Genomic DNA, 24,818 nt, shown 5'->3' with positions numbered 1-24,818 from the left:
TTAGGCATGTCTATTGGATGGGTTAACGACGGGACGCGTGAGGTGCATGGCCGGCCCGGGGATTCCTACAGGTGGTGGGGAGCGTGGTGCCAACTATCCATGTACAACACGAGCTCGGCTAAATCCTTCGTCCGCTTGCCGACTGCTAGGTGCCCTTTGACAACAGAAGCTACAATATACGACGACATATCCTCATGCAGGAGCTAAACTCATCTTTTCTTTTCCGTGTCACAAGGTCCTAACGGGCACTTTCAGTCTCAGTCATGGGACCTTTCTTCTTGAGGACCGCCCTAATAGTTGTCGGGCTTGCCAGCACTCTCTCTTATGCTCAACACTGCCCCTTGCTGGGTCCAGCGTATCCCGCAGCAACCGATGTGACCTCCCCTGCGCTTGTTGCGGCCAAAACCAAGTTCGACGAGGCACTCGCCTCTAGTGCTGAAGTCGACCAGGACAGAGTCTGGTTCGCCATCGAGGTCTACTCCTCCAAGTCGAAAGATGCGACCCCAATCTACCGTCACTTCAACACGCCCCCGGCGCAGAACAGCTCGGTCTCGGTCACGGTTGGCCCGGACACCGTATTCCGCATTCACAGCATCTCCAAGGTCATAACCGTCTATGCGATGCTCGCGAAGCTCTCGTACAAGTATTGGCACGAACCTGTGACTAAGTACGTTCCCGAGCTTGCGGGTAGCCCGGCACGGGATGTAGTCAATGATGTGGACTGGTCCGAAGTCACGCTTGGTTCTCTGGCCGGCCAGATTAGCGGAATTTCCAGAGACTGTACGAAACAGCGTTTATTGGCAACTTGATTGAGTTGCACACATCTGCTGACATGATGAGCGCAGATGCTCTTGGCGATGCCTCCACGGTTCTTCCTTCGGTTCCTGGCCTCCGCAAACTCGAGGACCACGAGTTCGTCAGATGCGGCTCACCTCCGCATGCGCCCTGCTCCAGAGCAGATGCCTTCAAGCACATTCTGCAGACTTGGCCGTCGGCATTGTCCTACCGCACGCCAAATTATTCCAATATGGCCTTCCAGATACTTGCCTACGCGGTCGAGAACATCACTGGCATGCCGTTTCCGGACCTGGTCACCGAGCAGCTCCTGAAGCCCCTTAATCTCAGTCGGACCTACCTTTCTCAACCGAGCGATGACACCAACGCTGTTGTGTGGGACGGCTGGGACATCGACTTTGGCGAGGAAGCTCCGTAAGTTTTGTTGTAAAAATTGGAGCGGAAGCCTTTTCTCATTTACCCGCTAACCTCCCATTTACTACCTACTTACTCCAGCATGGGCGGCTACTACTCCTCTCTTAACGACCTTACAACCATCGGCCGCTCCATCCTCAACTCCACCATCCTCTCGCCCCTCGACACTCGCCAATGGCTCAAACCAATAACCCACACATCCAGCCTACGCTTCTCGATGGGCAGCCCCTGGGAAATCATCCGCGCGTCCGTGCCAGTCAGGACAGACGCTGCTGGGCCGGCGTCCAAAACCACCAGGAACGTCGACTTCTACACCAAACAAGGCGGCGGAGACACTTACACCAGCCTTCTGGGCCTCTCGCCAGACCATGACGTGGGCGTATCCATCCTCACGGCCGGCCCGGTGTCGGGTGCGACTATGATCGCGATTCGAGAGTTGTTCGTGGATATTTGGCTTCCTGCTGCGGAGCAAGCGGCAAGGGACCAAGCTGTAACCGATCTGGTTGGGAATTACACCCTCGGGCCAGAGAATGATACAGCAACCTTTTCGGTGGCCGAGGTGTCCATTGACCCAGACGAGCCGGCCGTGTTCGTGTCCAAGCTTATCAGCAACGGAACCGATGTGATGGCGCTGCTGAGGGCCAACACCAACAATATCGTTGGCGACGGAGAAATGAGGATGTGGCTTTACCCGATGGGCTTGGTCTCCAAAAAGAGCAGTGGCGGTAAGACGAGGACTGCGTTTCGGGGAGTGGTTGGATTGGCAGGGAAGCCTGCTGCTGTTGACGGGTGCGGGTCTTGGGCTGAGGGTGACAGACTGAGATGGGGGAACTATCCGGCGGATCTGGTGATCTTCGAGACCGGAGCGGATGGCAAGGCGAAGGGGTTGGAGGTGCCCATCTTGGGGGCAACGCTGAAGAGAGACGGGCATTGAATGTGTGTGTCTAGCGAAAGAATCTCTAGTCTGGTTTTGGAGAGCCTCCGTGTATTGAAAACTGACCGTATGTTGATAGTCCGTGAAATACACGACTTTCTCATTGTTCTGCTCCTGGCAATGACTCATGCGGTCGTCACCCGAACCCAGGAGCTTCGTTACCTTATGAGCTCACATGATCTCGCTGTTTCGAATCCTTTTGATACGGCATCGTGGGCAGTTGGGCGCATCGTGACCTTGGCGCGTCATGACCTTGTCGTCATGTCGATAACTGATGGCGACTACCTTCACGTACCGCAGGAAGGTAAGGACCGTAAGGTAGTAGCAAATGGGATGGTGCGAGATGGCAGTCGCGAGTCGATACACGAATCGAGGTTTGAACCAATTGACATTCTGGGCCAATGCTTTTTACCTATCACGGCAATTAATGGCACCACAGATAAACTTGAACGTTGGACGTTTCAATTTTAGAATCTCACGTCAGTTGTGATGTATCAGTCAGCCACGCATCTGGGCGCGCGACTTGGACACGGTATTGGATCAAAACTAGTACCTACCTAGTACCTCGCTTTAGGCTGCCACATCATCGCGTAAACCCTGTAATGGGTCTCCAGGGGCTAGCGCTTCTGCAGGGCGTGGGTGGGCCCTGCACCGGACTGTCCCTAGTGATCGCGGCAAAAATGTGACAGTTGTGTGGCTTCGCAAGGAAGGTTACCAGGTAGGATCATTACGTTGCATCCGAGAGATGGCGTACACGTATGCACTATGCACTGGGGTAGCGTTATCGAGAGATGCCATACCCAGGATTGCCGGCTTTGATAGGTACTACTAGGAGTATTCAACACGCATGCAGGCCTGCCCCCGCTGTGTCGACTTCTCCTCTCACCCTTCAGGTCCAGGACCACACTTCCACTCTCCCAGCACACCACCGCTCCGCCGCCACCATGAAGAAGGTCCTACTAGCCACCAACTCGGAATACGGCCAGGCGAACGTCTTCCTCGCCGCCGGCCACGCGCTGCAAGCACTGGACCCTGACGTGCGGATCCACTTTGCTTCCTACCAACAAATCGCCAAAGACGTCGCCACCGCCTCGGCATACTCAGTGCACTGCTCCCAGGGCGGCGGCGCGCAGCCATGGACCTTCCACGAGCTAGACGGGCCGAGCTTCGAGAAGGCGGTCGAGGGCCGAGAAAAGACGGGCAACCGCGTGCCGATCGGGGCGCTCATCACCAAGCCGCCGGGCTTCTTCAACAACATCGAGCTGTTCCGCCGGCTGCCGAGCCTGCTGCTGCCGTGGGACGGCGCCGAGACGGTGCAGGCGATCCAGAGCTTTAATCGTATCGTCGACGCTGTGCAGCCGGATATTGTCGTGATTGATTCGCTCTTCTCGCCCGTCCTGACGGCCTGCCGCCACCGCGGGCTGAGGCACGTCATCCTCTCGCCGAACACGCTCAAGGATTTTGGTGCGGCGCTGCAGCCGTGGGGGGCGCTGCTGTGGAAATTCCCAGTGTGAGTTTTCCTACTAGTGGTCTTCCAACTTCTAACTCCCACCCTCCCGAAAAGACAAAAAATAAAAAATAAAAAAGAGAGAGAGAGAGAGACAGTACTTACATAAAGAAATGCAGAATGAGCACTGGTTTCCCCTTCCCCGTGCCCCCCCGCTACATCCCAGCCAACATCTTCTACTGCCTCTGCATCATCTACTATACCCTCACCGACACCGCCAGGCGGGCCACGGCGGCGCACGTCAAGCGCGAGACGGGCGCCGACCTGATCACCTTCGAGGACCTGATGATGCGGCCCCTGCCGGGCCAGAAGATCCTGGTCGCCAACCGGCCCGAGATCGAGTTCCCCATGGTCGTGCCCCAGCACCTGACCCCGTGCGGGCCTGTCATACGCCCGGCGCCCTCCGTGGCCGAGGTCGACCCGGAGCTGGACGCGTGGTTGAGGCGGGGGCCGACTGTGTTTATCAGTCTGGGCACGCACCGGTTTATGGATGAGGAGGAGGCGGTGGAGATGGCAACGGTGGTGAGGCAGTTGCTGGATGCGGATGACGAGAGGGAGAATGGTGGGGGTGTGGGTGGTATAAGCGGGAGGCTGCAGGTGCTGTGGAAGCTGAAGAAGGTCAAGACGGACCAGGATTACGGGACGCTGAAGCAGTATGTCGGGAAGGACTTTGGGACGGAAAAGGGGGGCAGGATCCATGGGATTTTGGGCGACGCGCTCGACTCGGACCGCGTAAGGATTGTCGACTGGGTCAAGCCCCAGCCCTCGGCCGTGCTCCAGACGGGACAGGTCGTATGCTCGGTCAATCACGGGGGTGCGAATTCATTCAATGACGCCTTGACGTATGTGAACCTGATCAAGCAGACAGCCAGAGGGCTTTGCTGACTTTTTTCATAGCTCTGGGGTACCCCAGGTGCCGCTCCCCGCGTGGCTGGACTGCTACGACTTTGCGAGCCGTGCCGAGGTGCTCGGCATTGGCCGCTGCGGCAGCAGGAAATCTGCGCCCAAGTGCACGGCGCGAGAGCTCGGGCCGATCGTCGTGGATGTGGTGTTCGGTCCCAACGCGCAGTCGATGAGGACGAAGGCCAAGGAGCTTGCGGCGCTGTGTAATAAAACCCCCGGTGCTACGGTCGCTGCGGCCGCCATACTGGACGAGATTGATAACAAGAAGGGAAAGTAGGATGTGTGGGGTGGGGAGTGAACTTTGGATACCGGATATAGACATAGACATAGACCCGAATGGTAAACACGCCTAAGTTCAAATTCTAGGACCTCGGGTCTTTCATTTCCGCCAGTACTGGTACATGTACTAGTCTGACTGGACGTTTGCGCCCGGGGACTCAGGATTCCCCAGCTGCTGGCAGTGAGGCCCCATGCTGGATGAATGCCACGATGTCGTCAATCTCGTCCGGGATTTTGTACCAGTGGCCCAAGCCCTTGTAGCTCCTCAGCGAGGCTTGGAATCCCAGGGACGTCAATGTCCGGTGTGCGCCGACCCCGAGAGAGTGTCTGATCTTTTCGTCCGCTTCCCCATGGCCGAGGAAGATGGGCGTTGTGAGTGCCGACTTGTCTGTGCACGGACTTTCTGTGCTGTCGAGAGAGAGCAGATCCCTAACACGTGCTAGGACCTTGACGACTGGCTTCTGCTCATCTCCGCTGGGTTTTGAGGGTGTTGCGGACGGGTCGTCAGTATCCGCGCAGCCAAATATGTCGTCGTCGTCTTGGTCGGTGCCATGCTCATTGCTCTCACTTTCATCCTCATCCAGCCCCATGATCGGATCAATCTCATGCCTGAATGGCAGCCAGCCGCTCATGCCGACAAAGCGGCCAACGGGAGACTCCATGGCGAGCAGGCAGACAAGTCCCATGGCACAGCCCTGGCTGATGCCGCCGAGGATGATGTTCTCGCGCGGGACCTTGGCAGATTCCTGGTCGACGAGGTCGAGGATCTCTCGGGATGACTCCTGGAGGCCCTTGACTTGCTTGTGGCTGCGATGGGACGGATCATCCAGCGACGCGATGTCGAACCACTGCGTCAACATCGCTCGGCCGAATGCGCTGGACCGACGCCGCTTCGACGTCGGAAAGATGAATCTCGCTCCCGGGAAGATCTCAGGCAGCGTCCTGCCGTCGGAGCAAACGCCGCTCTCGATGAGCTCTCTGCCGAATTTCTCTCCGTTAGAGCCCAGGCCGTGGAGCAGGATGAAGCTGTGTGTGTGGCGAGTTGACGGCTCGACGATGAATGTTGCCGACGAAGGCCGGTTCTGATCTTCGCCCATTGTTGCGGGCAGGAAACTGAGGAAAGTGCAACACTGCAGACTGAGACCCTAAGCAGTTCGGGTCCTCCCTGAAAGCGATCGAGAGAGCGATTCATCATCAAGCCCGTCAATTAGTAGCCCGGTATTACGGTCCACAGCACTACCCGTTGGATGTGGTCAGTCTCAGACTCGATCCACTTGGGCGGTGCGAGATGGAAGCGGCGTAAAAAGGCAGGCGAAGCTTCACAGGCTAACGAGTGGAATTCGGGCTCACTAGGACCCACTAACGATTACTGGTGAAACACCCCGGGACGGGCGCCGAACCGCCGGTTGCTAAGGTATGGAGCTTCCGACTCTCGTCATCAGGTCAAACGCCAGCGCAGTTCTAAAATTACCTTACAGTTGACTGCTGACCTTGGGCTGCAGTCGGCTGGGCTCAGCAGATCCCATGAACACTCGCGCTGTTGCAGCTGCGGCTGAGCACACCGTGGAGCCCACTGTCTCGGGGAAAACCTAAACGCGAGCCAGAGTCATACTGATCATGCAACATCGGGCAGCCGGTAGTGTAACAGAAAAAACTCAAACCACTGAACCCCTCGAGCAGCGAAAAATGAGCAACCAAGAAGGCCGCAGAGTAACCGAGGAGGAGCTCTCGCGAGCAACTCGCTTCAGCGACTTCAGTCTGGCGCGTCTCCTACCCGACGGCAAGACGGTCGTCAAGGCCGGCACAACCATCCGTGAGACCGAGGGCAACACCATGCGCTTCATCCGGCAGCACACCAGCATCCCCGTGCCGGAGGTATACAACGTGTACAAGGAGTCGCAGCCCGGAGGAGGCACCGGCAGCGTCACCGTCATCGTGATGGAGTACGTCGATGGCCAGCGGCTGGACGAGGCCTGGCCGGCCCTCACTCCGGACGAGAAGGCGTCCGTCCTGCAGCAGCTGCGCGGCTATTTCCGGGAGCTGCGCCAGATCAAGGGGGACTTCATCGGCAGCGTGGACGGGTCGGCGTGCGATGACCAGTTCCTGGAGAACGCGCCCGAGTCCTCGCGGGGCCCGTTCAAGACGGAGGCCGAGTTCAACCAGGCCTTGGCGAACGTCTGGCTCTCGGGGGAGGGAGGGCACGAGGAGGACCCGTTCCGGCGGCTTCTGGTCAAGATCCTGTTCGAGGTCGGGCGGGGTCATGAGATTGTTTTGACGCACAACGACTTTGCCGCGCGGAATATATTGGTGAGGGGGTCGACCGTCGTGGCGATTCTGGATTGGGAGTTTGCCGGCTTCTACCCGGAGTACTGGGAGTATTGCAAGGCGCTGTGGCGGCCCGAGTGGGATAGCGAGTGGATTCGGGACGGGCTCGTGGATAAGGTGCTGGAGCCGTATCTGAAGGAGGTGGCGCTGATTATGAATACGTCTTACACTATCTTCTAATCTCATCCTGGATCACGGGAAGGGAGAGACGGAATGAATACAGCGGTCTTGAGAGCTTGGGTACCTCTTTCTCTTCTCTACAACTAACTAATCCATCTGCGGGGGAAAACACGGGAGATCTGCGCCTACAGTAGTCCTAACAGACACAACGAGGCCGTGCAAGGGGGCTTGCCAGGTGCTCCCAGGCCGGGAGGGAGAACCTGTTCACTTCTGCCAGACCCAGTTCTTCCCATCCCAGTACCGGTAGCGCTTAGCCTTCTCATCCCACACCCAATCGACCTTGTTCTTGGAAGACGAAGCAGCAGCCGACGGCTTCGCGGCAGCCGAGGATGACGACGACGCCGCCGGCTTAGCGGGGGTGTTGGATACGGCGGCCTTCCCTGCGGCCGCTGTCTGACCCTGGGCCGTAGAGGATTCCCCCTTCGGCCGCGGCGCTCCGTCGTCCGAGTACGGATCCACCTCCATCTGGTTGTACCAGGTATGTGCCGTGCCCTGGGGCACGAGCGACTTCTTCTCGAGCACGGCGAGCACGTCGACGACCCATCGCTGGCAGAACTTGACGGGCGTGTTCTGCGCGGCCGCCTTGACCTTGTTCTTCTCCTTGGCCGGGATCGTCGCGATCTTGTAGTGCTTGTCGACGCCCTGGCTCCGGAATCGCTTCACCGCGATGTCGAGCTTGTACGGCTTGCCCTTCGTCGGCCCGTCTACCGAGTGGTACCACGTGGCGTTCTCTGCGTCGTCCTCGGCGAGCATCAGGATCCAGTGCCGCGCGTCGCCGGGGCGCTTCTTGCAGATGGCTACCACGACATGAAGGTCACCCATGTTTGTTGTTCTGCTAGGGGAATAACGCAAGTGTCAAATTGTCTTGTCTTTTTCAATGTGACGTTGGAATCGAGGTCTGGTCATGTACTGGTAGATTCAAGTTGGGATATTTGACTGTCTTTCCGCTACTGGGAGGACATCTAAGGACAACTTATATAACGCCGACTCGATACCCAGCAGCCCACATTGCCATCGAGGCCTCATGCCCTCATCTCACTAATCCACCATGGAGTCCGACATCAGGCCTGCTTCCTGGGCCATTGACGGTTTCTTTCACCTTGACCGCGGCGAGGGGGGGCGTTAGAGACAACTCGGCAGTTGCGGAACAGCGGCAGACAAGTCCCAGAACTCACACCTCAGTTACTATATTCAGAACTATCTTGGAATGACCGCGGCAGTGACCGAGTGGTCGGTGATGACCCCACCGGTGCCGCAGCGCCGCCTAACGCTTGACGGCTTTACCCCACTCGAGCGCTGCGCCCGCTGTCCGAGCCGGATGTTGGATGCGGCTCCGCTATTATGCTGAATCATCTCTGGGCGACCTGGTGGCGATGTTTTGTTTCACTTTCTGTTCCTCCGAGCGCGGTCCGCGCCAAATATTGATCTCTCGGTGGAGCCATAAGTATCATCGTCCGGTTGTGGACAGTGGACTTCCATGTTGGCTACAGCCTACATCACCTCACCAGGTTCGATTTTGAGTCGGGATCCGATCAGAGGGCGGATAGTCGCAATGTACGTATCGAAGCGAGGTGGAAAGTGGAAACCGTTCACTTATACCTCTTCCATTCATGTCTCAGGTTCCGAACGTGACCCTAAGTCATGAAAGATGGGAGACCCACAGTGTAGGAATTGCGAGCTTAAAGCGGAGACTGAGTCCCTGGGCTGCAGCCCTATATCTGCAGAGAAGCCTGGCTCCTTGAGTCCGAATCTTCCTCCTTGTGATCCAACGGTATACTTCAGCACCAAGTCTCCCGCTACAGCTTGCGGCAGGTTGCCTTTTTTAACAGCCGTCTGTGGAGCAGTTGCTTGGTAGAGTAAAAATATAGGAATACGGCGGAAACATGAAGTAGATGCATATAGCTACTAGAAAGCAAGGAAAACATAACCGAGCCGCACATAAAGCATTCAAAAGCCTTGTTCACTCGGACGTTTAGGCTCCCTCATCATAGTGAGATGCAGTTCGAATATCTGAGTTAAGAAGTTTAAGCCCTGAAATTACATGAATTGACCCAGCTGGCCAGCCTTTGTCTCCCCCTGGCAAAGGGGAATAACAACTCTGTGATCATTCAATGCAAAATAACGCCTCGTGAAGTACTAGGAAGGTAAATCATAGAGTGCTGACTCAACTGAGTATTAAGCTCTGTGCCTGCTATGGCTATACCAAGACCACGGTGCAGGACTCGGCTGTACGGAACCTGGCGTGTAACTCGTAGATTAGCAGTAGTAGTAGTAGCAATTGATGGGAGAGGTGGGATGCTCTATGCTGGTGGTCTGTTACCGGGAATGAGCTGGCAATGAGGTGTTGATGAGATCTGTAAACAGGGTACTTACTAGTACTCGTATCGTGGTAAGGGTGCCACTCAGATGGTGGTAACAGAGACTGGATGGACGCTTTTGGAACTCCCCTCGAGTAGGTAAACCAGAAATCGGAGTGTCAGGAATGATCACCAGCGTTCGTATTATTAGTAGTATTCAGAGCGTCACAGCCCGCAATGCACTTCGGTTACCATTCCTCCATCTCACAACCTCTCCTTCTCCTCCTCCCCTTCACCCCGACCACGAAACCCCTCCATCCTCGCGACAATCTGCTCCCACGTCTCAGTCCCCTCCACCAACCCCTTAATCGCCACGACAACCTCATCCTCCGCGCCCCTGACCTGCACCATGGAGTCGCGCTCCCTCAAGGTCAACGACCCGTCCTCCAGCGAGCCAAAGTCGATCGTGACGCCCAGCGGGGTGCCCAGCTCATCATTTCTCGCGTACCGCTTGCCGATCGACGCGCTGGACGCGTCGATGACGTTGGCGATGTTGAGCTTCCGCAGCCTGGCGGACAGCTTGTGGGCAATGGGGTTTAGTTGTGGGTGGGAGGATAGCGGGGCGATTAGGACTTTTGTTGGTGCTATGGCTAGGGGTAGGGACAGGACCTAGTAGAGGCCGTAAGCCGTATGTGTCAGTGCTAGTGAGAGGGAGATTCTGGCGGGAATATAAGTACAAGGGAGGACCTACCGCTCTTGCGGCATCACCTGGTCGATGCCAATAGACGTGTTCCAGCAGGGCGTAAAGGATGCGGCCGATGCCGAAGGATGGCTCAATCACGTTTGGTATGTATTCACGGGTCGTTTGGAGGTGAGCGACCCTGGAGATGGATAGCAGCTCCTTAGTTAGCTCGACACGTGTTGTGCCATCGGACAGGGCCGGGGTGTCGATTGTCACGGCCCCGTGCTTGCTAAGTTCAGTAGCCAGCCTTTCCAACGCGGCCTGATCCAAGGCAGCGACAGCTGACTGGATAAATTTCGCATCCTTCTTGAATCGCGGGCCAACAATCTTCTTGTCAAGGATAGCCTGCCACCCTTCTACCCTGACAGGCTCCAGAAGAGCCTCCTTGACGACCAAGGCGGTACCGGTGTATTTGGAGTGCACCGTCAAGTCGTATGCGCTCCTGTCAGCGCAGCCAACACACTCGATCCAACCGTAGCTTGTGAGCAGCTCGGCATCCCAGCAGTCGGTTGCATAGTGGGCTATCTCGTTCGCCAGGTGTTGTCTGAACCGGATCTTGGATCGGTCGATGCCGATCCGGAGGAGAAACAGCATGATCCTTCCGAGGAAGTAGCCGAGTGTTTCGTTGTCGATGATGCGGGACTTGACGGCCTCGTCAATGGTCATTGTTTGCGACGTTGTCTGGCCCGAGAGCTGTGTGTCCCGGTCGAGTAGGGGCAGAATGATGTCAGCAACCTCCCGAAACCGTGGATGCTCCTTCTTGTTGGGGTCGACGTAGTGTTCGATCTCGGCGAGCAGGAACTCTCGCACGCGCAGAAGGCCGGTTCGGGGGGAGATCTCGTTGCGGTAGCATTTTCCGATGCTGGCCGACGCGAATGGCATGGAGCCTTGGTTGTAGTCGAGCAGCTTCTTGAAATTCAGGAACTGCCCCTGCGCCGTCTCGGGTCGGAGGTAAACTGGCGCAGCAGCACTAGGGCCTATGGTGGACTTGAACATCAAGTTGAAGGGAGTCGGTGGCAGGACTTGGTTGTTGTTCTCGGGGTTGCGGATGTCATGGCATCTGATCAGCTCGGCAAGGCCGTCGCCATCATAGTTGTCGATCTGGATGGGGATTGAGTCTGGGTCATCATCCTTGGATAATGAAAGAGAATAAACCGATTACTATACCTTGGCTAGGATGTCATTGTACTCATCGATAGTCGCGTCGTCCAGCTTCGGTGAATCCTTGACGAGCCCGCGAGTACCCCGAGCAAGACGCGCTCTGAGGACATTCTCCACAAGATGATCGGCCCGAAGGTAGTCGCCTTTGATGGGGTCTTTGCACATCCAGTCCGCAAACTTGTCAACGTGCCCACTCGTCTTTAGTACTGGCTCGGGTGTTATGACAGTGCAATCGAGTTCTAGCATGTTCTCCTCCAGCACGAAATGCTTCCTCCAGGCGTCAACGATGTTGGCCTGCAAGGCGCACCCTGGGGGCCCATAATCGAATAGGCCACGGTTGTCGCCTTTGAAGTTTGGGGACAGCCGGTAGATCTCAAAGGCCTCGGTGAAGAAGAATCGACGCTTTAAAACCGATTCGAAAAGCTGACGGTCGAACTTGTCGCCTTTGAGCGTTGTCATGGCAGCCATATTGAGCCGGTATGCGTACTGGTCTGATCGGTTGGCTGCAGGAACAGGTTTAATTGATGAGGGGATCCTGCATTTTATTAAGCGCTGCGGCTTTCAAGTTCAAGTTGTGACTCAACTTCGACTCATTCGGTTCACAAAGCGAGGCGTGAGAAGCAGGCCGCATGTCAAAAGACGCCTTCCCGCCAACCGTCTGCAGTTCCTGGCCAATAGTCTATCAAGGAATGAGCAAACAAGTCCTTGCTGGTCAACTGGGTCAACCGTTAGCAGCTGATTGGAGCAAACGGCGAGCTCTCATCGGATCTTGTGTCAATAAGGAACAGGAATGGCAGGCCTCAGCGCATTACTGCCTAGCGGGTTGCATCAAGACAGCGAATTAGCACTGTGATATTGTTGATGAATGTTAGCATGGCTGTGGCTTCTCGGCTATTATTTAGAGAGGTCTGCTCCCTCATCAGCATGCGAACAACACTCGTTTAGAACCTCGCCGCTCTACAGCCCCTCACTTTGTGGCTGCTCGTCGTAGGTCACTCGTGCCAAATTCATTGACGTTGACAGCTCAGACCACCCGACTGATATAGGTACTACTGTACCCGCACCAAACATGAGCCCAAAGTTCTATGCCGTCAGGAGGGGTCGAGTTACAGGCATCTTCACAACTTGGGAGTGAGCAGCTGTTCCCTACCAGCAACCGCCAGCGGTATCCCGGGGAGACTAACTGCAGCATCATGCGTGGACAGGGAAGCGAGGCCGCAGGTGGACGGGTTCAGCAGGAACGAGCACCAGGCTTTCCGGAATCTGAAAGACGCCGAAGCGTATCTCCACCAGAACGTCACCTCTGACTCCCACGTCATGATGGCGACCCCGAACATTCGCAAGCCGCATCATTACATCCACGCAAGGGGATTGGACAAGAGCGGGGGTGTCGATATAGTGGATACGTGTGGCCTCGCAAGCCCAGTGGTCGGCGCTGACGCCGCGAAGAAGGTGGCCTGGAGGAGGAGTGGCAAGCGCCTTGTCAGGATCGACGATTCCTGAGACTATCTCTCACGATTGCAAACAAGAAGCAATGCAGCAGAGATGACCACAACCACCGTTGAGACATATATTCAACATTAATGAGCCTAACTAAGTTCATACCTCCCCTGAGGTGGATAAGGCTGGCTTCCCGCCGGCGAATAAGGTTGGTGGCTCCCCTGAGGCGAGTAAGGCGAGTAAGGATGGCTCCCCTTAGTAGAGGGGGAGTACTCATTGCTGTCCAACTCGGTCGCCATGTTCCCCATGATCTCGACCGGGGAGTTGCCCGTGCCGTGGAACCCGGGCTGCTTGGGCACGCCCGTGTAGTAGACTTGTTGGGCCATCCCTTGCTCGTATACGGGCGGCTCGGCTGTGGCTGTGGCTGTGACTGTGGCTGTTTCGACGGCGTTGCTGGCGTGGCGGGCTCGCCTACGGAAGAAAAGGTATGCCAAGAGGGCCCCGACGATGACGGCCAGCGGGATGCCCAGGCCGAGACCGACTTTCAGGCCGGTGTTGGCGTCGTCGTCGTCTGAGGTCGATTCCGGTGTGGGTGTAGGAGTTGCTGAGGAAGCGGTGGTCGCCGCCGCGTTGGAGAGTGTAGTCGATGTCGTCGATGCGTCGGAAGATGAGGAGGACGAGGTGGTTGTGGTACTGGTGCTTGTAGTGCTGGTGCTTGGGGTCAACGTGGTCCTGGACAAGCCGCCGCTGACGACAGGGTAGGTGGTAGTGGCGGCCGTCGCTTTGGCAGATGCTACCTCCCCGCTCTCGTCCAGGAAGATGCCCTTTCCATTCTGGCAGCATTGCGGATCATTGTTGCAGCAGAGGCTGCCGTCGGCGCACGGCACCACTCGGGGGAACAACCCTTTCTCCTCTACTAGTACACGTCGAGTCAGACGATGTCACAAACGCACCACGAGGTCTCGAGACCACTGCTCATCAATACGTACTGTACTTGCAGATCTGCGCACAGCCGTCATCCCAGCCCTTCACCGCGCAAGGCCCACGTATCCATAGATTCGGCGAGTCACCGGGGTTGGCGCAGAGCCGGTTCGACAGACAGGTGGCCTTGGGTCCGCAGCAGGCGTTCGAGTTCGGGCACTTGGTGTTGTTCGGTGACACGGCCCCGTCCCAGCGGTAGCAGTCGATGAGCAGGCTGTCCTGAGCGTCGACGGCGGGTGCGCAGATCGAAAGGAGGAGGATTGTTAGGATCAGCGGCGAGATGGCAGCGCACGATAAGCGCAGCGCGCTTAGCTTTAGCGACGCCATAGCACGCCGAGCAGGAGACAAGACTGGAAGCCTGACACTTAAAATTTGATAGGGAACGAGCCGCTCGCAGCGAGTTGGAGGAGGGAGCGCGAGAACGGGAGGCTGGCTACAAGAAACCAACCGGCGCTACCAAAGGACCTGGGCCTCCCGTTACTCTCCTGAGTCCTGAGAGACGGTGAAAGGACTCTGGATTCCAGAGCAGTGAAAATTCACGGACTCATGGTGGATGCTTATTAGCGGGGTAAAGATGCAGAGATGAAGAGCCGCGCAGAGAGATCGGCGTGTCGGGAACAAGGGGCATCAAAGATTCAAAATAAGACCCGGAAGGCACGGCAAGGTTCGGCGACCTGCGCCTTCGACACGATGTAACCTTGAGTAACATGAAGAGCCGTCGCCATTCGCGAAGCTCGGGGCTTCACGTCTTGGCGTACAATGTAAAACATTCGCTAAATCCTTCGCCAAGAGAATCGGGGTGTCGTTCCGCGTTCTTCATCACGGGTTTTCGGGTGAGGTGCGCGAATGGCCACCGGCCCGGCCCTGGCCTTTAAACTCTAAAGTACCGAGTAAAAGGAAGGAGCCACTCAACCCAGTACATTCTGAGGAATGGCTCGAAAACACCGAACTTCTCGGAGTTTGAACAATAGATTTTCTGGTTCAGGGTTTGTGTTCGTGTTGCATCCATCATCAGTGGCCTATAACTAGTGGCTCTGTCGCTTTGCGCCCCCATTTCTCCGCGACTGTCTGCCCATGACACACAGCCAAGCTTCTGTGCCACTGTCACACAGAACCATTCGGGCAGGATCGACTCCGACCGCGGCGGCAGAGCAGCCGCTTTCCACTTAAATTCCCGCGAGGTTTCGTCATTGGTAGCGCAGCGTGCAAGCCACCGGCGCAGCTTTATATTAGTATTGCGACTTCGCAGATCATGGATGGACGGAGAATGGTTGCCGCGGAGAATGTCTCAATCCAAGCACAAGCGCTTAGGCAACACATGCGTGTTTCTGAAAACCGCAAAAATTAGGTAGGTAGCCTTACCTAACGAGCAGTCATAGTAGAGGGTCAATCGCTTGAGCAGCCATTCCGTTTCCACGAACTCTCTAGTACGTATTGTACAGCGCTACATGGGCCTACGGATACAGACGCTCATAGCCGCCGATGATGGAGGTTTCCGAAATCGCCCGACGTCGCCGATGCTACACCGTGCCGTGCCGCAGGGATGCGCATCATCAGGAGACACTAATAACCGCCCCTTGTCGAAGTTTACACAAAGGTACTCCTTGTGGCAATAGCGTTGACGTTGAGCGGATGACCCTTTATGAATAGGATGTCAAGGTTTAAGCTCAATTTGGCACTTTCCCCGGCCCAGGAATGAAGCGCCGATAGCCTGAGTGCAGCAGCAGCAGCAGCAGCAGCAGCAAGCGACTTGTGGTTGACTCGTATTGATCCGACTCCTGGCGTCTAGGACTCTAGGTGCTATGCTTGTACTCTCAGACTCGATCTAATCGGACCCTTCCTATCAAAGCGCCAACCCAACCTGGTCCATCGGCCACCGCATGCACGAGCTGAACGTCTCTCCGGCATCCACAAGAAAGGAGTAGACCCTGGAGAGAATGTGCTCCCTCCAGCCCTCCACATACCACCCCCTCTGCACGGCGTCCCTGTTCAGAAGCACCGCGTAGTAGGCCAGCACCAAAAGCGCGTATGGGTCGCGCCTCCTAACGCACCCCACGAAGCCGAGATCCATGCAATACAGCCAGCCAAAGACGAACTGGTTCGCCGACGGCCCGTCGTAGCCGAACGACTCCTCCTCTTCGTTCCCTGCGCCGCCGGTGCGGCGTCGACGCCCGTAGATGGCGGCGTAGATTTCGATGAGCTGGTCGATCGCCTTTTCCACTGCTAGTACGTCCGTACCCCTGCCGGAATGATCGGAATGATCGGAATCATCACAGGAAGGAGAAAGACGGGCAGTCAGGATGAGTTCCCTGAGCCCGGCCAAGGCCGACTCCCAATCCAGCCGTGGGAACGCCTCACGCACGCACACCGGCTCGCCCAAAGTGTCTTCCATCGGGACTGGGCGCGGGCCAAGCACCTCCATGGGACCGGCGAACAGCACGTCGGGAGTGAAGGACTGTTTCATGAGCCGCACGCCGTATACGAACGGCATCGAAGATCCATTCGACGACGACAGTCTGTCCTGTGCAGGCCCGCTTATGCTGGCATCACTGCTGGGATCCCTTTCGTCAACGGTGCAGACCAGCAGGTCGGAAGGACTCGTCGGCCCAGCCGCAAAGGTGCAGTAGCTGGTCAGCACGGCGCCGAGATACAGCGCGCCGCAGTTAGCGGGCGCCGGGTGCGATAGCTGGGCCGTGAAGCCTGCCAGCCCTGCCGTAAGCTGCCGCCGGGCGAGGCACAGGTAGTCGTCGCGACTCCGGCGCAGGAAACGGGCCATGTCGTCGAGCACTGCTCCGTCGTCGTGGTTCTCGTCACTTGCTCCGCTCGTGTGCTCTGCTGCTGCCAGGTGGGCCAGGTGGAATGCTGCTAGGGCGAGGATGAGGTGCAGCACGAAGCTGTGGCTCAGGCCGACGTGGGGTGCGTTCCGTGTCCAGAAGCCGCGCATGGCGGGGTCTTTGTTGTCGTCGGCGGCAAGGGTCGCGGCTACGACGGTGATGAAGTGCATGAGTAGCTCGGCATTGTCGGGGTCTATTACCGGCGCCGGAGGGACGGCGCTTGTAGCTGGTGAACCTGATGTCGATGGGCTACTACTACTAGTAGTACTTGGATGCGGCGCTGATGTGGGTGAGCCGGGGGAGACTGATGCTGTTGTAGACGCGGGTTAGTTGGTTCAGCTGGGGACTGTGGCGGCTGAGTCCTTCATCGCGTGTGACACCAGAGGCTTGAGAAGGAAACATCGTGGCTGCGTGGCATGGGCCTGGATCTCACCTGTCCAAGTCTTTCGCGGTCGACCCCGACCGCGCCTTGCGGCTGGGACTGGGACTGGGGCACAATGGAGAGGAGCGCCGTCCGGGACAAGATCGCAAGGAAGACTGAAACGGATGCAGTTGCTGCACGGTTTTCTCTCATCGCACTGAAGGAGATCATCAGCAATGTATTGTAGGTAAGCGGGTAGAAGAGGGAAGATGCAGTCGATGCGCCAAACCTTGACTTTGCGACGTTTGCAAGTTGCACAGCCTGTGCGAGATTTGCGGTGAGGCCGGATCGTCCTTTTTGCCACCATCTTTCTCGTCACCTATCACGGATACGGAGGACAGACCTGAGGTTCAAATATTCGCTTTTGAATGCGAAAAATCGGGTTCAACTCAGCCCCTGAGCGCACTCGTAATCCCGAGCGTTTGGACGTCCCCGCAATGGACGGGACTCACCGGGGAACAAGGGGCAACCCTGACTTGCACCTACCCAACGAGGTCTATGCGAAAATTGGCATTTTTCGGATTCAGCGTCCAATGTTAGGCTTGTTTGGGTTGCATGTAAACCGGCAGTATTAGATCGAGAGATCTCCCTCAAGCCTCATCGATCATATACTTCCCTGCATGCCGGATGCCGTTTCGAACTAGGAAGATGCGCGTCCATGGTATCGGCCATTTACAACTCTTATAGATCGATCTCGCCTCTCCCTTAGCTTTTGGCCGAACCTTCTTAAGTTCTTATCCCCTGTGTTTATTAGATTCGTTCCTTTTACCATCTCGCCGTCCCCAACTACTATTTCTTCGTTTAGCAGGATCCGACCTTTGAACCTACTATGAGCACACTCAACGATGGCCCTCCCTTCGGCCCTGTGGTCAACGGGACGATGGTGGTGGTATTCTGGGAATACCGACCGAGCAACATCGCGGCTTACGTCTTCCTCGCTCTGTTTGCCTTAGCCACGCTGGGTCACGTTCTGTATTTCTTCTGGCTGCGAGCCTGGGTCTTCATTCCCTTCATCCTGGGTGGAGTGTGTAAGTCTCTCTCCCCTCTCTCCTGGAAAAAAGACGCACACCACGGAACAAAACATAAACCACAGAATCTCTATCTCTAATCATCGCATCCTTTATTAACTCACAGGCCAAGTCTTCGGCTACCTCGAACGCGCCGCCGCCCACTCCTCACCCACCAAGCTAGGCCCCTGGATCCTGCAGAACATGCTCCTCCTCGTCTCGCCGCCCCTGCTCGCCGCAACAGTGTACATGGCGTACGGGCGCATCGCCACAGCCCTCCTCAACCACGGACTCACCACCACCGTCACGAAATCCTCCAAACACCGTGACAGAAGAAACTGCTGCCACTCCCTCTGCTGCACCTGCTCGCCCACGCGCGCCTACGTGCTCGTCGACGTCCTCGCCATCTTCACCCAGCTGATCGGCACCGTGCTGCCGGCCAGCGGCACACCCGAGGCGGCACGCCTGAGCAAGATTGTCGTGGTCGTGGGGCTTGTCGCGCAGGTTGTGGCCTTGTGTGTCTTTCTCGGAGTTGGGTGCGCACGGCTGCATGTGCGGCTGCTGAAAAGGAGGAGGGAGGATCCGTCATCGTCATCGTCGTCGTCGTCGTCGCTGAGCTGGGTTATTGCTAGTGGTACTAGTGGTAGTAATGGTATGGCTGATCCCCCGGGGGTGGGGTTGGAGTTAATAATCGGTTGGGGTATCTTGTTGTGTTGGAGATTGCGGCGGGTATGTTGCTGGTTAGGAGCGTCGTGCGCGGGGCGGAGTATCTAGAGGGGACGGATGGCGGGGTGGTGGCGGGTCATGAGGTGTTTATTTATGTGTTTGATGCGCTGCCTATGTTGGTTGTGATGGGGGGGTTCTTGGTGATGCATCCGATGAGGCTGGTGAGGGAGGTGGGCAGGTTGGAGAGGGTCGTGAAGGGAGCTGGGAGGGAATCCGTGGAGTTGAGAGGGTAATGGGTTTCAGTACTTTGTTGGTTATGAGACCGAAGTACCTGGGAATACGCAGACGCTATATGGAACAAAACACTCAATACCTAACTGTCGTTGGTGTTTGGGTTTCACCCGTGGAGAGCAGCGGCGGTTCTCGGTCTCAAATCCTTCGTCACTTCTGTACAGGCTATGACTGGCAAGCGCACGTATGTGAATTACTAAGAATTACTACTACTAAAGTAATGGGCGGTATCTAAGCCTTTCTTTGTGTCGCCGTCATGAGGCGACCATCCCGGCCCTCCCTACACACAAGTCCAACCCCGGCTACCCCCGTGCCTCAACCACACACCGATCGGACGAGTGGGACGCTGTGCTATGTTGCCCAATGAAGGCCCCTTCCGACAAGTTCATGATTATGCCCGACCTGTCCCCGATGCTTTCTAGATCCCCTCCGCCCCCAGACTCAGAGTCCGACCGTCGGCCGGCCCCTGTGGATGGTGACCTCCGTGGTCATAACCACGGCGGCATCCAGGTACTTCATGTCATGCGCCACCCCGCCTGCACCCGACTCCGACCGCACATACACGTTGTTGCCCAGGCCACCGTGCCCCGCCGCCGCCATCGTGGTCCTCCGCCGTCTTTCTTTTTTCTCCAGGCCGTCCATCTGTATCCCGGCCGCGTCGGTGCGCGTGCGGATGTTGGAGCCGTCGTGAGCCGCCGACGATGACGACGACGACGAGGAGGCCCGCTGGGTCATCTCGACCAGGCGGTTCAGGATGCTGAACTCCAGCTTGTGCTTGACGCCGTATACGACGCCCTTGTAGCTGGTCTGGAGGTCGTACAGGTTGGCGTAGTCGAGCCCGAGGATGGTGATGTCCAGCAGCACGACGATGACGTTGACGAGGATCATGTGGGCCATCAGCCTGCGCGTCTCCGAGGTGCCTGCCTTGCCCATCGCGCCGCGCCGCCGTGGCCGCGCCCGCACCCGCATCAGCTCGAGCGTCGCCTTGATGTACAAGCCCGAGAAGGCGCATTCCTGCAGAAAGAAGAGCGTCACCTGCACTTTCTCGTAGACCGAGTAGGGCACGACGAAGGGCTCCGGGTTGTGCGAGTTGGCGCCGGAGGCCAGGACCGCCACGGGGACGTGGCAGACGACGGCGTTGGCGACGATCAGGCCCAGCACGAGCCGCAGCTGGGTCCGGTTGCGCAGCACGATGTGCAGGCGCGAGTACAGCACGACCGACTGCCCCGTCACCATGCAGCACCACCAGGCCACGACCATGGTCGCGTAGATCCCGCTGGGCACGGCGAGCTGGAGGAACTCGATGAGGAAGCCGATCTCGAACGGCGCAAATCCCCCACGTCGCGACGACGAAGCTCCAGAAGTATAGCCCGCTGCGCCGCTTGAAGGTCGCCAGGATGATGAAGCTGAGCTCGATCACGTTGTACAGCGACAGACTGATGAAGACGACGATGACTGCCAGCGTTGCCCCCGTCGAAGCGCTGTCTGCCGAGATCCCGCATCTTTCACCATGGTGGTGGATGCACTGTTGTCTGACTGGTAGGGCTGAGTCTTGGTGGAATTCGCATCGGAGAGGACCTGGAGGAGGAAACTGAGGAGTAAAAGGGGCGAGCAGGAAAGGAGTGCAATGCTCAGGCCCTCAGGTCAGAGCGGAACCATCTCTGACGATTATATGATTATATCCATGGCTCACTCAGGCTGGCTCCTGAAGGCTGAAGTAGTCCTTCTTAGTCACTGGCTCAAGCCACCCAATGTCTTCTCTAACGATGGATCATCATGGGCGTTCCGTATGCCGGACGAACCCCGCGGAAGCACAAGTTTTGGTCGGCAATACCATTCTTCAAGAAGCTGATCACTTACCCTGCCCGGGCAAAGTTTGCACGTCAGGGGCCTACTTCGAGACTCGAGTCCGTGGATTCGGCCAGCCCCAGACCGCTAGCGGCTCGGCTGTCTAAGCGCTCACCGTGCCCCGGGGACTCGGTACGCCACAAAGAGAAGCCGTGTTTGCTTCCCTCATTTTGCCAATTTTGTCTTGAATGACACCAAGAACTTGCGAAGAAGAGTGCAAGGCACGATAAGGGGCGAGGTAGGTTAAGTGGCGCGCGTGTCCCTGCTGTTTTCGACCTTTCTGAATTTCTAAAATAGTCTCGAGAACTGCGCCGGGATGGAATCCGAGTTCCGACTGAGACATTGGGTACACAGTTGACAAACAAGGTGAGACTGGCGGCACGTTGGTGGCATGATGCTGATGATCATGTGACGATACCATTCACATACAGAACTTACCTACACGGCCTTGTATGCAGTCGGGAATGGTCATCGGTGATGGGCGAGAAATATATCATATCACTGGCGGAGGCCTTGGGTTCAAAACCCTCCTGAAGGCATGTTGCAACCGTCGGATGCGCAGTACCTGTGTATTTTGCCGTCGAGGATGCACCCTTTAGAAAGCATTATGGCGATTTCATGGAAAGCGTACCCGGTTACCGGGCCGGTGTGCTTTCTTTTTCCGTCGGCCGGGTAGCGACGATCAAGCCGAGCAAATCGTGAGCTACCAACAAGATGAAGCTCTTGGATATTGTCTGATAAAAAGCCATAAGATCACAAGAGATTTTCGTCGAGAAACACGTTCAGCTCTCCCTCTCTCTTCCAGCTAGGGGCTTGAATTTCTTCGATTCTTAGCTACGATCTGCAGGATCTGCCATCAGCCCATGCTGGTACCGGTGCCGCTGGGCCGAAAATGTTCTCGGATCATCTTGCATTCTCCCAGCTCTTGAGAACGAACCATAGACATGGTGAATCTCTGCCCGGCGCCTGGAAGGGACGCACCGTCCTCGCCTTCACGCCACAGGAAGGACCTATTATCTTCCAATTTGTATGTGCCCTCCACAAAGCGGATGGGCTAAGCTTCGATATCCATCCACCGATGTCTATTTGACATGCACCTTTCACAGTGACGTCGAATACAGAACTTCGCCCTCATATCAGGACGAGTACCTCATGTTTCCACGCAGATACTACCACCACGGCAAAGCGAACGTCAAGACCCTTCCCCTTGCCCGCCTGAAATTCTAAGGTACCGTATGTATGTACCTAGGTACCCATGCAGCCACGTTCAAGCTTCCGCCGGCTCCACGGCCTGCGGGTAATAAAACACCTGATCCGGGTCCACCAGCCGCTTGATCCTCCTCAGCCTCGCCAGGTTCTGGCGGTAGTACACCTGCTGCGCCTCGGAGCGGTTCAGGCGCGGGTCCGCATAGTTGATGTACATCCCCCACTGTGTCGCGTCCAGCCCCTGCGTGAAGGCCTTCACCCAGCCATCCAGAAAACTGAAGCCGTCGGCCGGGTAGGACGACCCGAAGCTCCTGTCGTACAGCTCGTACAGGAAGAGGTGCTTCGTCGGGTCGCGGAATGCGTACGCGGTGGCGCCGGGGCCGACCTTCGTGATGGCCGAGGTCGGGCCGCCGTAGAGGTCGATGATGATGTACCAGGCGCGGCTGACCTTCTTGGCCGTCGTGATCCAGTAGTCGGCTACGTTTTGGAGTACGGTGGGCGGGAGGGCAGAGGTGACTAGGCTCTTGGAGTAGAAAGTCTCGGCCTGGTTTGGGACTGTCGTTTAGTACTAATACTACTACTACTAGTCTGTGGGAAGGGTGAGGGGGTGGTGTTGCCAAGGACATACCGCACTGTACGAGGGCGTCGTTATGTCAATGTCGTTGGAGTAGGCGTACTCTCCGAACGCTCCCATCCAATCATACTCTCTGACGTTCGAAAGGGTCGCGTTCAGGAGGGTAAGGAGCGGCGCAGCGGCTGTCCTCAGAGCGGATGCGTTGCCGTGGTAGAGGCCTTGCAGCTGTGTCTGGTAGCCGTTGCCGAGAATGCGCATGTTCATCGCCTCGGGCATGCTGCCATTCAACAGCCAGTCCTGCAGGGCGCCCCAGCCTTTCACGATGGCCGAGGAGGTGCTCCAGGGAAGGTTGATCTGGTACGAGGTGAGGTTTGCCGGCGCGGCGAACGTCTTGAACCGGAAGGACGCAACGATGCCGAAGTTGGACCCGGCGCCGCGGAGGGCCCAGAACAGGTCCGCGTTCTCCGTCTCGGAAGCCGTGACAAGACTGCCGTTGGCAAGCACTACGCTTGCGCCGGTGATCCAGTCGACGGCCAGCCCATGCGTGTGTGAACTGAAGCCGAAGCCACCGTGAAGCGAATGTCCGCCCACGCCCACTCTGTTTGTTTTTAAAAGCACGTGGTGTTAGACTTGAGAGCAGCCACTAATTCAAGAAGTTCAGGCTCAATGGCTGCCCAACGTACCCAGGACATGTCCCATGACTGAACGCCCTCTTTCCCTCGCGGTACAGCACCGTGGCGATATGGCCGAGCCTGGCTCCTGGCTGGACCGTTGCGATGTTCGTCTGCGGGTCGAGCGTGACGTTGTACATGCGGTCCAGCTCGACCACAAGATGGCCATCCTCGCCGCCCAGGCCGAACGACGCATAACTATGGCCGCCAGACTTTGCATTGACCTTGACGCCCACCTTGGCGGCACAGGAGACCGCGGCTTGGATGTGCTCCACGGTAGTCGGAACTGCGATGGCAGCAGGCGTGTACGGTAGTCTCTGGTTGAAAGGCCGGGCGTCCTGCTTCCATTCGGCCGAGTTGCGCGCGCTGACTGGGACCTTGGCCGATTGCAGGCAGTCGTCAAGGGCAGCTCTCTTGGCATGGGGACTACTAGTATTAGCAGCAGCCAGGACCGCGCCTGTAGCAGTGAGAGCGAGTGAGAGACGCATTATGATACGAGGATCAGAGGAAGAGACCGGCCGGGAAGAGAAGGTACAGAGCCGTGCGCTTGGGAAAGAAGGGAGCGATTTCCGCGTGACGGAGTCGAGTACAGAGGGTTAGTACTAGTACTTACTTTGGCCGCGAAGTCCATAGTAGAAGGTCGTGATGACGAAACAATCCCTGTGCAATGAGCTAGGAGGAATTGCCTTGAAAGGTGATGGAATGTACGGAGGTAGTTCCGACGCAAGATGTAACCCAAGAAAGAACTTAGCCGGCGGCGATATTGACCGGCCTGCCGAGAATCCTGGAGCGATGTTTACCTACAACCAGCAGTATGACCCGAGCCAATCGTTTAGTCCGCGGCATTGAAACAGTAGATGGATCCGCGAAACCTTCCAGGGACGCGGTACCAGGCAAGAGCCGAGGCAGTAACCGGGCGAATAGTCGAAGCGCCGAGAGATTTGGCCATTTACAGACTATAAAGGCCACCGAAAGGGAGATCTATACCGGGTCTCGGAGCGGCACAACTGCTTGGCGAGATGCAGGGAGATCTGGCGGAGCCTTACCTTGTCAACCTAAAGTACCTATGCATGCTGGCAAGGCCAGACCCGGATCTCGCAAGGGTAGAATCCGGTAAGGAGAGCCGGATACGGACGGTTTGCCCAAGTGGTATTTTGCTCTGAGAGGACTTCAATCCATGGCCGTCGGTGGATGTTCTCATCCTGCGCCGTACTACTGATCGGGCTGCAAAAGGCACCTCGCCTTTCCCCTGAAGCTGAGTTGAGGCAAGACACTCGGGCGACAGCATCCACCGTCTCGAAGACCCTCAATGATGGCCGGTCTGGTGACTGGGACCATCCAA

The 24,818-nt window shown here is 57.0% G+C and overlaps 12 protein-coding genes across 12 annotated transcripts; 5 read left to right on the top strand and 7 right to left on the bottom strand.

Annotated features, from left to right (window-relative positions):
* The first annotated feature begins 21 nt into the window (after positions 1-21).
* Positions 22-2,639, top strand: B0T15DRAFT_423029 (beta-lactamase/transpeptidase-like protein). The gene is made up of 3 exons (XM_062865584.1): positions 22-780; positions 846-1,209; positions 1,291-2,639. The coding sequence occupies exons 1-3, from the start codon at positions 264-266 to the stop codon at positions 2,141-2,143; spliced, it is 1,734 nt and encodes a 577-aa protein (XP_062718527.1). The 5' UTR covers positions 22-263; the 3' UTR covers positions 2,144-2,639.
* Positions 2,640-3,087: 448 nt separating this feature from the next.
* Positions 3,088-4,830, top strand: B0T15DRAFT_497200 (glycosyltransferase family 1 protein; the record flags this gene model as incomplete). The annotated part of the gene is made up of 3 exons (XM_062867250.1): positions 3,088-3,653; positions 3,770-4,492; positions 4,548-4,830. The coding sequence occupies 3 exons, from the start codon at positions 3,088-3,090 to the stop codon at positions 4,828-4,830; spliced, it is 1,572 nt and encodes a 523-aa protein (XP_062718526.1).
* A 63-nt stretch (positions 4,831-4,893) lies between these two features.
* B0T15DRAFT_314010 (Alpha/Beta hydrolase protein) lies at positions 4,894-6,253 on the bottom strand. The gene is made up of 2 exons (XM_062863965.1): positions 6,197-6,253; positions 4,894-6,068 (listed from the first exon to the last, which is right to left on the bottom strand). Exon 2 carries the CDS (start codon positions 5,927-5,929, stop codon positions 4,991-4,993), a length of 939 nt encoding a protein of 312 aa, XP_062718525.1. The 5' UTR covers positions 5,930-6,068; positions 6,197-6,253; the 3' UTR covers positions 4,894-4,990.
* Positions 6,254-6,518: 265 nt separating this feature from the next.
* Positions 6,519-7,337, top strand: B0T15DRAFT_497198 (phosphotransferase enzyme family protein; the record flags this gene model as incomplete). Its single annotated transcript, XM_062867249.1, has 1 exon — positions 6,519-7,337. The coding sequence occupies one exon, from the start codon at positions 6,519-6,521 to the stop codon at positions 7,335-7,337; it is 819 nt and encodes a 272-aa protein (XP_062718524.1).
* A 468-nt stretch (positions 7,338-7,805) lies between these two features.
* Positions 7,806-8,159, bottom strand: B0T15DRAFT_369339 (uncharacterized protein; the record flags this gene model as incomplete). Its single annotated transcript, XM_062864189.1, has 1 exon — positions 7,806-8,159. A coding segment is annotated over one exon (354 nt), but the record flags the coding sequence as incomplete, so codon positions are not given.
* A 1,318-nt stretch (positions 8,160-9,477) lies between these two features.
* Positions 9,478-12,428, bottom strand: B0T15DRAFT_313845 (glycyl-tRNA synthetase 1). Its single transcript, XM_062863963.1, has 4 exons — positions 11,544-12,428; positions 10,386-11,477; positions 9,711-10,303; positions 9,478-9,574 (listed from the first exon to the last, which is right to left on the bottom strand). The coding sequence occupies exons 1-3, from the start codon at positions 12,003-12,005 to the stop codon at positions 9,899-9,901; spliced, it is 1,959 nt and encodes a 652-aa protein (XP_062718522.1). The 5' UTR covers positions 12,006-12,428; the 3' UTR covers positions 9,478-9,574; positions 9,711-9,898.
* On the top strand, positions 12,314-13,040 carry B0T15DRAFT_562740 (uncharacterized protein; the record flags this gene model as incomplete). The annotated part of the gene is made up of 2 exons (XM_062870591.1): positions 12,314-12,668; positions 12,743-13,040. The coding sequence occupies exons 1-2, from the start codon at positions 12,607-12,609 to the stop codon at positions 13,038-13,040; spliced, it is 360 nt and encodes a 119-aa protein (XP_062718521.1). The 5' UTR covers positions 12,314-12,606.
* Positions 13,041-13,083: 43 nt separating this feature from the next.
* On the bottom strand, positions 13,084-14,613 carry B0T15DRAFT_313890 (uncharacterized protein). Its single transcript, XM_062863964.1, has 2 exons — positions 13,967-14,613; positions 13,084-13,893 (listed from the first exon to the last, which is right to left on the bottom strand). The coding sequence occupies exons 1-2, from the start codon at positions 14,283-14,285 to the stop codon at positions 13,127-13,129; spliced, it is 1,086 nt and encodes a 361-aa protein (XP_062718520.1). The 5' UTR covers positions 14,286-14,613; the 3' UTR covers positions 13,084-13,126.
* A 1,188-nt stretch (positions 14,614-15,801) lies between these two features.
* On the bottom strand, positions 15,802-17,520 carry B0T15DRAFT_403718 (uncharacterized protein; the record flags this gene model as incomplete). The annotated part of the gene is made up of 3 exons (XM_062865225.1): positions 15,802-17,096; positions 17,226-17,370; positions 17,443-17,520. The coding sequence occupies 3 exons, from the start codon at positions 17,518-17,520 to the stop codon at positions 15,802-15,804; spliced, it is 1,518 nt and encodes a 505-aa protein (XP_062718519.1).
* A 522-nt stretch (positions 17,521-18,042) lies between these two features.
* On the top strand, positions 18,043-19,179 carry B0T15DRAFT_402970 (RTA1 like protein-domain-containing protein; the record flags this gene model as incomplete). Its single annotated transcript, XM_062865184.1, has 3 exons — positions 18,043-18,241; positions 18,348-18,851; positions 18,905-19,179. The coding sequence occupies 3 exons, from the start codon at positions 18,043-18,045 to the stop codon at positions 19,177-19,179; spliced, it is 978 nt and encodes a 325-aa protein (XP_062718518.1).
* A 281-nt stretch (positions 19,180-19,460) lies between these two features.
* B0T15DRAFT_543780 (uncharacterized protein) lies at positions 19,461-20,936 on the bottom strand. Its single transcript, XM_062870020.1, has one exon. It carries the CDS (start codon positions 20,435-20,437, stop codon positions 19,619-19,621), a length of 819 nt encoding a protein of 272 aa, XP_062718517.1. The 5' UTR covers positions 20,438-20,936; the 3' UTR covers positions 19,461-19,618.
* A 1,336-nt stretch (positions 20,937-22,272) lies between these two features.
* B0T15DRAFT_313787 (FAD linked oxidase-like protein) lies at positions 22,273-24,127 on the bottom strand. The gene is made up of 3 exons (XM_062863961.1): positions 23,489-24,127; positions 22,860-23,403; positions 22,273-22,775 (listed from the first exon to the last, which is right to left on the bottom strand). The coding sequence occupies exons 1-3, from the start codon at positions 23,962-23,964 to the stop codon at positions 22,293-22,295; spliced, it is 1,503 nt and encodes a 500-aa protein (XP_062718516.1). The 5' UTR covers positions 23,965-24,127; the 3' UTR covers positions 22,273-22,292.
* Between the last annotated feature and the right edge of the window lie 691 nt (positions 24,128-24,818).

Source organism: Chaetomium strumarium, assembly GCF_033439665.1.
Source record: "Chaetomium strumarium strain CBS 333.67 chromosome Unknown B0T15scaffold_7, whole genome shotgun sequence".
NCBI classification, from domain to species: Eukaryota; Fungi; Ascomycota; class Sordariomycetes; order Sordariales; family Chaetomiaceae; genus Chaetomium; species Chaetomium strumarium.
The sequence above is the reverse complement of the archived record's forward strand: the minus strand, read 5'-3'. Positions and strand labels throughout refer to the sequence as shown.